The following is a 9,396-nucleotide window of genomic DNA, read 5'->3' as shown; positions in this document are numbered from 1 at the left end:
ACACACACACACACACACACACACACACACACACACACACACACACAACGTCACTCACCTCACACTCCCCACGCACGCACACGCTGTGCGGGTCCTTGTATGAGCAGCGTGTGCCGTCCAGGACCATTCTCTGCATGAAGACCACGTCTCGTGTCTCCTTGGACTGGCAATGCAGGTGGCAGCGTTTGTTGGCTAGGAAACAAACACAAAAAAAATGACCCAATTGGCACATTTGAGATCTATTTTGATGAGTTCATCTTCACAACCAACATGGGATTACTTTTTATTTTTCTGAATGAGCTCTCCATGAGTCAGCGTGGCGCTCTGTCTCATTGTGTCTGTCTGTGTGACTCATAATACAACTACATGAGCCTCCAGAGACAAAACCTGGCAGTTCATCCCAGTGAGAATGAACACTTCTACTTCATCACGTTTATTACACATGGATTGCGTATTTATTACACAATCCAGAGACCTTGTTTTATGGTGCTTTGACACTAATAAGCAGGTGGCAGACGTGCTAGTGTAGAATTATAATATTTGCAAAAAACACGCTTTTCTCAGTCTGAACTGAGCAGAGTAGCAGAACTGCAGAGGTACAATACATTAGCTAGCCTGCATTTATATTTAAGATATGCTGTACATTAGCTGCCGATTCATTTTTATCTAGCTGCTCCTCACCTTTCAACGTTTCAACATGCAGATACATTTACAGTGTGGACAAATAGAAAATAATAAGCTTAATTTATGAGAACCCTAAAATGTTGTCAGGAGGTCACTTCCTATTTTGCACACTGCTCTATGAGGAGACATCTGATCACATCTGTGAGAAAACAGCAGACAATTTGGTTCTTACGATTTAATAGACAGACCAACAGATAGCGATTTGATGAATCCCTCTAAACAGCTGATTGATCAGCCAAACACACCCAGGGCAGCTTTACGTTTCGTGTTTCTTTGCTCACAAGTACAGTATATTACTATCTGTGTTGACTTGGGAAAACACCTAAATAGAGACAAAAGTACAACAGTGTGTCAAACGTCTCTGAACAAATACTACAATTTTACACTCGGAGCAGACGCACTCTTTTTCCCCCCTAACACTATCTGAAACTCAGGAGATGACAGACCATGGATGGAATTCAATTTCACCTCCCTGTTCACTTTTTTGTTCCCCCCCCCCCCCCACACACACACACATCTGTGCTAGCACACTAACACACACACTCACGGAAAAGTAATTTGAGACTGAAAAAGCCTCGCTGAAAATGATAAGAACTGAGAAAAAACAATTTAGCAAGGCTCCTCTTAGCGTAGCGTGACCTCCAATTACATATGGAGACAGCTCAGCACTTTACTCTAGGGCTGCCCTCTAGTTGGATGATAATTTAATACCTACCAGAAAGGCAGTGACACCTCCACTTAGAGACAGGGTGGGTCTGACAACCACACACACACTCATTTTAAAAGAGGTTTCAGATATTAAGTGAAGAACTCTAATAGTTTGTCCATATGTGCCGACTGATACAATGATGGAGAGAAAGATGTAGGAAGAGAGGGTTAGTGAAGTTCAACATGACATCAGTGAATGGGTGGAGAGAGAAAAGACACAGAGTTCAAAGAAGATTCTTTCCAAAGAGATTTCCAAAGAGATGGCGTGGTTTTATGGGAGGGCGTAGTCGTAGCTTAAAGCTGTACACAGCAGGACAGCCAGATGTTAAGAATGACATAACAGAACAACACCTACATATAAACAACCCTCTAAAACCCAACCACATTCAAGAATTATGTGTGTGCTTCCTCTTTTTGACTTTCATTCGTATTTACAACTTCCATTGTGCATCATGATGTCTTGTCATTCTCAGGCTGGTATATTCATTCTGACAGACTCTTACTGTCCACCAAACTACTTCATCCCCTTTTCCATCTGCGGGTGTATACTCACGGTCTGTGTGTTCATAAGGCAGCCAGTGGTGCTTGTTGCTGTAGATTTCAAAGCGGGGGTCCCAGGCGTGGCATTGCTCCTCTCGCGGATCGCTGTAGATATCCTCGCACTCGTTGGTGTCGCACATCTGGAACTGGTGAGTCGCCCCCATGCAGGTGCGGCCCCCGTTGGCTGGTCTGAGAGGGTTGCAGGGCACAGGACGCGTTATCATTCAAAACTTTGGCCTAGAAATGTTACATTTAACTCTTGTACAAATTTTCTTGATCAAGATCAGAGCTTCAGCTGAATTTAGCTCAATTAAGCACAGAAGGAAAACTTGCAATGTTTTACACACACACTGAGAAACACAGTTTCATACCTAGGATTGTCACAGTCGCGTGTGCGAAAGTGTACTCCTCCACCGCAGGTGCGGGAGCACTGGCCAAACTCACTCCACGTTCCCCAGTTTCCATCTTGCTTTATGATGTCAGGTGTCAACCAGATGCAGTGGCCTTTAAAGCAGTGCTGCAATGGGCAAATAATACATGAGACACAGGTGCTATTTGGATACACTGTGCCATCAAATTAGTTTTTTTCAACAGAATATACATATTAATGTTCAATAGTGTATCAATACCTTGCCATTGCCGCACATGGTGCCATCAATGGGCGGCCCTTTCTTGGTCTTGCAGAAGAAGGGATTGTCTGGGTGGCTACACCACAGCTGCTTACACGGGTCAAACGTGCGATACTGCAGGGCACAGAGAGAGACTCCTTCTTACAATTAATAGTCCTACTACACAGCACACACACACGGGGCCACAGTCAGGCCTTAAATAATACAAGTCAACCATCATGAGACAGCTGGAATGAGACACTGAAAATGAAAATAGAGATGAGAAGAGAAATATCACTACACCAATAACCACAACAGTATTATACCCAACAATAACAACATCGACCCTGCACTGTGTCACTGCACTGTACACTACGCTCCACTGAGAAACACACAGCCATTCATGCAAACTAAACCAAAGGATGAGAGAGAGAGAGAGAGAGAGACAGCCCGTGATTTAATTAGGTCACAAGGGAGGTCAGAGGGCAAAAGGTTGAAAGGCCAAAGGTGAGGTCTCATTGACCTCTAGAATGCCCCTAGACACAGATCAAGGACCAAATTCTCCTCCTTTTCGGATATGAACCACTGATGAGGATACCACCAAACTGACCCGTAGTCCAGGGTCTGAGGGGCCGTGCCCGCGACCCTCCTTTCCACAGACTTTCATACCCACCATGACCCCCGGAGACCTTTGCAGGTCAGAGTAACAATCAATGGCTAGACTGTGGTAGGTAATAACGAATGACATCAGACTGGAGGATCCTAAAAGCTGAAGTGAAACATGGAAAAACAGCCTCTGTTCTGGCTCAGCCCTTTCCCCTTGGACGGGAAAGACATCTTTCCAACATTTTTCCACTCGTTTATAGTCGTGAGTGCTCCAATATAATGAGGCTCTTCCTGCCAGAGATTTGCAGGAAAACAGTCAGGATATGGAATGGTTCAACTGTTGAACTGTACCATAGTCACTGAACCAGTATAGTCACAGTGTTTTTAGGCTTTCAACTGCCACTGTCTCTGGAAATAAGCATTTTAGAATCCTGCAGACTAACGTCCCAAATATGACGATGGGTAGAACAGAGAAAAAGTACAGTAAAAGAAAAGTAAGGAGCAACATTACAAACAATTACGACTTCTGAGGACAAATAGAAAAAGAAAATCTGAGAAAACAAATGACGGGCCACATGTCTTCGGGGAGGTGGGGTTACCTTACCTGCGATCCTGACTGGCCCGCCTTTTGTAGCTGAGGGGAATGGGTTTGACAAGAGAATAGAGGGTAATCTAGCAATGTGTGCAAAGCCCCCTGAATAAGCCCTTTGTCAATCAAGCAACAGTGTGCCACAGTGGCTTCACAGTCAAAGAGTGGGTGAGGGTGACAACGGGGAGGTTAGATGCCTGGCGAGATGCTGAAGCTCGTTGTGCTGTTTGTGCCAGGCTCATGTAAAGGCACTGTGGTATAAAGGTAAGCGTAATAAATATGTCTTTAAATCATATTTAACATTTACAACAGAAAAAAAGAAATGGCTATAAAAGACCATTACCTGCTTTTAAGCAAGATGCCAATCCCACCAGTGGCCGGGAGAGGAAAGCAGAGGACATCAGAAGAATGTGAACAGCTGTAAGGTGTGTGTGACTCTTTCATTACAATGTAGATCAGAGATAGATGATGAAAGTGCTGCGTTCAGTTCACAAGGAAAATCTTCAGAGCTCAAGAGTTCCCATACAAATGGATCTTCCACAGGAAAATTCAGCAAATTCTGAATAAACTGAACAGACTGAATTCAAAGTGAGTTTACCCCAACTCTGAAAAAACTGCATCATCTCAGGAGATAAAGTGACGGTTGTAGAAGTTGCCGTGAGTATTGTTAGTTAGTGTTAGTAAACTCTGACTATGTTAGTAAAGTGACCGTGAGACTATGGGGATCTCTTACCGCGGTGCACATCGTGTAGCCCACACCAAAGTCAAAGCGACACTGTTCATTCATGGAGTAGTGCAAACCAGGAAGCTGAGGCAGAGACGGCCAGTTGTGGTCAAAGGGGTCGTCCCGGAGACAGTCATAGGAACTGCAGGAGGAGTAAAAAAAAATGGGTTAAAATTGTATTTTATTTGGTTATTTTCTTTCAGTTATTCATGTCATCCTGTAATATTACGGATAAACGATTATTTTCATTTTGGATTATTATTATCTTAATTAATAATTTAGTCTATAAAATGCTGATTAATTTTCTGTTGATCAACTAATCAACTACTCGGTTTATCTCTTATGTACTTATTATTTAAACCCCTTATTCATTCAAGTGTTTTACGAGTAGTATGTGTGTCAGAAGCTGCCAACTTACCCAAAATAAGTAATTCAAATACATTTAATGGTGTTTAATGAAACCTTAAAATTTGGGCTTTTTCAACCTGGAAACCACCACCATACCATTTTGGCAGTAATGCTCGTACACTTTGTAATAGAATAATTTCTAGGATAACAAAATCCCAGAAAATATCAACAAGACGCAAACTCTTAAATATTGATGAAAGTCTCAACCTTCAAAATCCCATGTAATTAAACTCTAGTACGAGTGTGTGTGTGTGTGTGTGTGTGTGTGTCTCACTGAAGGTAGCGTCCCAGCTCTTGCATGCTACATCTGGACCAGTGGAAACGGTGGAATGCAGCTTGCACTAGCGGAGCCATGATGCTGCCCATGTGCACCTCGTCTCCACAGCGGTTCCCCTGACCATCGTGCTCCATCCCCAGCCTGCACACAAAGAGAGAGAGAGAGAGAGAGAGAGAGGTGAAGGGAAAGGAGACAAACCAGCGGAGACAGATTGGGAACATGTGGGAGGAGAAGAAGAACAAGTATGGGGAGGGAGGCAGAAGCAATTCTCTCATCAGATATTGACTGAGGTAACCAACGGACCAACATTGTAATAAATCAATACGGTCACATAAGTGACTGGTTTGTTGTCTTTTGCTGTACCATGAGAGCAGGCCTGAAGACTTCATTATGGCAAATGCACTTACACGTGTCCGGTCTCGTGTGCCACCACAAAGGCAGAGGAGAAACCGTCCTCATGGTTCAGAGTGCAGCTCCTAACCGGATGGCACATGCCCGTCACTGGGGCGTAACCTAGAGAGTAAGAGAGACCCACGAGTCAAGATTTACAGACTTATTCTGTAAAAAAAATACTTTGCAACGTTTGAACTTAACTTTTTTGCTCTTCACCATTGAAAGGTCAAGTTTCATTTAAATACATTTCATTGTGTCATTTTCTTTGTGTATTTCCAAAATGCCTTTTCACATACGCATGATGGAAAAGGAGCAAGACGTAGAAACACGGTGTATTACTTCTCAAAATACAAAAGGAAGATAGATATAAGTTCCATACCCACCAAACATACACACATCAGTGAATAAACATACGTATTATTCATTAAGTTCATACTGTCAAATTATTCAATTTGTATTCATTTTCTTAAATTAAATAATATTCAAACAATACTTTAAGTCAGTCTCCCAGCAACTCTTAAATTTGACTCCATATACTGAAATACACATCTGTTTAACTGATGTGCATTCGTGGGATCTGTGAGATGAAATTGATTTGGGTGAACTATACACACATTTTTACCTTAAATCTGTGACTTATCTCCAAAGATATGCAAAATATATACTACTTACACATAGCCAATCACACACACACACACACGTGTGCATGTTTGTGTGTCTAATCCTAACCCTAAACCGTCGCCTTCTACCCCTACATATGCCAATCTCCAACTCCCTGTGTGCTTGTCTGTCCTGTACTGCCTTTAATTGTGGGACTGTGGCTGGCCCTGCTCTGCCTATTGATTTTCTGCTGCTGAAGGCTGAGCCCAAGGGCAGCTGAAGGGCTTCTGGATAGCTAGGCCACTGCCTTTAGAGGCCTCTCCCCTGGGCCTGCCTGTTAGCCTGCACTCTGCTGCACAGAAAACCACCGAACCCACGGTGCACTATGCAGCTTCATGAGGCAGAGGCAGGAAGAGGGGAGTTTTCTGTGTGTACTCAATGAGTTCAAAGTAGGCGGGCATGCCGTTTCGATGTATGTACTATATGTTAATCGGTAAGAGTTTAGAATACCCTGCATGCCCGTGGGGCCAAATTCCTGGCGTGTGAGGAAGATGGCGTGATCGTGATACTCAGCGTCCCCCGTGTCCTGCTTCTGCTGAAGGAAGGCCCAGCGACACACGTTCTCCAGACTCTGAGATGGGTTCCCCAGTTCAATCAGACTCATGGACTGGAATAAGAGAGAGGCACACAGGAAAGAGAGAAGAGGGGGTAAAGATTATACAAAAAACAGGGAAACCTGCTTCTCGTTTTAGCTCCGGTACAATAACATTTTATTCAGCCCTGTAGGGGGCAGTGTCACAATGTTACATATTGTCAGCACATCTTGCAAATTGCTGAGGTGTACAACACACACTCACTCCAAGGGATCCACACTCACACAATACTGCTCCTGTAATCTTGATCATTTCAATAATGAATAAGAAACTGAACACAGAGCTGCCTATTAATAAGTTATGCACTAATAGTCAAAAACATGTCCAATTACAGAATATTTACTTATGATTAAATGAACAATACCAACATTCACACAAATCCACCCGGATACCAGCAATTCCTTCCATTCACCTTCACCTCTCATTCTCTTCCTCATTAGGATCTCTGCTCCCCTCTCCTCTCTCTCCCTACATTCTGCTGTACAACTCTTTCCATGCCTCTCTTCCACTGCTTCCTTTTTGCCTCACTTTCTGCATTTCCTCCCTGTTTTCACACACTAACAATGCACAGCTGAATCAAACGGGGAAGAGTGTGTGTATTGTGAGTGTGCTGCAGTGAAGACATATGGCCGGCCTTTGCACAGGCTCTAAGACAGAGTAGGTACGTGTGTGTGTGTGTGTGTGTGTGTGTGTGCTTCATCATGTTCATCAGGTGCTTGTGTGTGTGTTTCAGTGTGTTTTTATGTTTAAAGATGTATTTGGAATGGTGTGTTGTGTGCACTTGTTGTGTTAGAGTGTGTGTGTGTGTGTGTGTGTGTGTGTGTGGGTGCGCCTGCATTCAGGGTCACATAGCCAATCTGCAGGCTGTCTGGGTGCAGCTCTGTTGCCACGGTAATTGGGGATGATGGACAGCCAGAGCTTTGGCTGAAGCTGCGTAGGGGCTGGCCCAGAATGACCAATGTAGGAGTGTGTGTGTGTGTGTGTGTGTGTGTGTGTGTGTGTGTTTCCAGAGATCCACTGGGACTGTAGACATGTAGAGAGGAGAGGAAGAGATAAGGCTACAGCAGCATAAGTGTATCACAGAGCACCTATCCAGCAATAAAATCACTTCTGTGGGGTAATCCCAGCCCTTCTCCATTCCTGCCATCTCTTGCTTTATCTGTGTTTTTTTCCCTCTCTCTTCCACCCCACTCTCTTCTTCTCTTCGGCACAGGCAGGAAGATAGCGTTACAGTCAAGAAGAAAAGGATGCTACCCCCATCGTCCAGTCTCTCTGTTTATGAATGAGGGAGGGCTATTATTGATTGTTTATCTTTGCCTGGACTTCCCATGATTCTGTGCAGCAGCCTACTGGGAGGAAGGCTGATTGCATAACGGGCAGAGTTTCTGTGTGCTTTGGTGCTGAACTGTGAAGGCGTGCGACTTGAAAACACTCCCCTGGGATGCTGCATGCTTTTAGTTCCTCTTTTGCTCAGTCCACTGGAATAACAGGCTCCGGGCATCAGTGCGTGCTGATGAATGTGTGTGTGCGTGTGTCTGTGTGTTTGTTTATGAGTGCGTGTGTGCCTGTATGTATGTATGTACGACTGGACTGTGCTTACTGTAGGTACTTAAAGCTATTGTAGCAAAATCCTAGTATCAGAGATAGTGCTGATAGAGAGACAAGGCAACCACTTTTCAGGAAGTGCATCACAGGCGAGGTTTGAGTATAACACATCAGGTCTTACCTTGCCGTAGCCCAGCATGATAATCCTCACCAGCACCACATTGATCTTTGCTCCCAAAGACTGGTCATGGTAGATCTCATTCACCTGGAGTCACGCAGAAAAACACAAGAGGGAAAGAAAATGAGTCTCAGCAGAAGAATTACAACAATATCTAAACTAATATTTACAGGGTTTGTAAATTGTATCTAATAGATTTATTAATGGTTGATACGGTAAAGATTTTAATAATGGTTTACAGATCAGTTATAAGCCGTTACTTAGGACAACGTTTGAGTTGCTGGGTTGTGATGCTATCAATCCAGAAATGTATGCTCATACATGCATACTAATTTCTAATAAACTACTAAGTCTGCTGGTATAAATGTTAGTAACTCATAAATAGGTTTTTATAATAATCCATCAATTCTAAACAACTCCATTTTAATAAAAGGTTAAAGCTTATGAATGGCTTAAAATAGATTTGTAATCACTAATTAACCATGAATAGTACAATTTATAAACCTGTTGTAAAGGGTGCAAATATCTGACTTAAGTATCCCACCAGCAACACAGTGATATGAGATACTAGAAATGAAGAGACAGGAAGTTCTCTCAAAAGAGAGAAAAGGAAGTTGAGGAGAGGGCAATGAACTCAGTTTCCCATGAGCACAGATGGAGAGGAGATGAAGGAAGAAAGATGCAAAGGAAGGGAAGAGCCTAATGCAAGGAAACAAGGTAATGTGTGACAAGGGAGATGCAGAGAGCATTATACTGGTGAAACACACAGAGAGAGAGAGAGACAGAGAGAGAGAGAGAGGTAGAGAGAAAGAAAGAGAGAGAGGTAGAGAGAAAGCGAGAGAGAGAGAGAGGTAGAGAGAAAGAGGTAGAGAGATGTAGAGAG

At 43.4% G+C, this 9,396-nt stretch overlaps 1 protein-coding gene across 3 annotated transcripts in view; it reads right to left on the bottom strand.

Annotated features, from left to right (window-relative positions):
- The window catches only part of LOC116389488 (A disintegrin and metalloproteinase with thrombospondin motifs 2-like), a 157,130-nt gene that overhangs the window by 9,546 nt on the left and 138,188 nt on the right, over positions 1 to 9,396 (bottom strand). For 2 of the 3 annotated variants that reach the window (XM_031858193.1, XM_031858191.1), the window contains exons 5-14: positions 8,517 to 8,600; positions 6,648 to 6,804; positions 5,552 to 5,657; positions 5,142 to 5,285; positions 4,469 to 4,601; positions 3,751 to 3,780; positions 2,562 to 2,675; positions 2,304 to 2,449; positions 1,946 to 2,121; positions 59 to 192 (exon numbers count right to left, since the gene is read on the bottom strand). In XM_031858193.1, the coding sequence (XP_031714053.1) occupies positions 59 to 192; positions 1,946 to 2,121; positions 2,304 to 2,449; positions 2,562 to 2,675; positions 3,751 to 3,780; positions 4,469 to 4,601; positions 5,142 to 5,285; positions 5,552 to 5,657; positions 6,648 to 6,804; positions 8,517 to 8,600 (1,224 nt within the window). The remainder of the gene's footprint in view (positions 1 to 58; positions 193 to 1,945; positions 2,122 to 2,303; positions 2,450 to 2,561; positions 2,676 to 3,750; positions 3,781 to 4,468; positions 4,602 to 5,141; positions 5,286 to 5,551; positions 5,658 to 6,647; positions 6,805 to 8,516; positions 8,601 to 9,396) is intronic. The other variant, XM_031858194.1, reaches the window with a different exon arrangement.

The sequence above is a fragment of the Anarrhichthys ocellatus genome, unplaced genomic scaffold, assembly GCF_004355925.1.
Source record: "Anarrhichthys ocellatus isolate YVR2014 unplaced genomic scaffold, GSC_Weel_1.0 scaffold19, whole genome shotgun sequence".
NCBI classification, from domain to species: domain Eukaryota; kingdom Metazoa; phylum Chordata; class Actinopteri; order Perciformes; family Anarhichadidae; genus Anarrhichthys; species Anarrhichthys ocellatus.
This window is presented reverse-complemented; position numbering and strand designations above follow the sequence as displayed.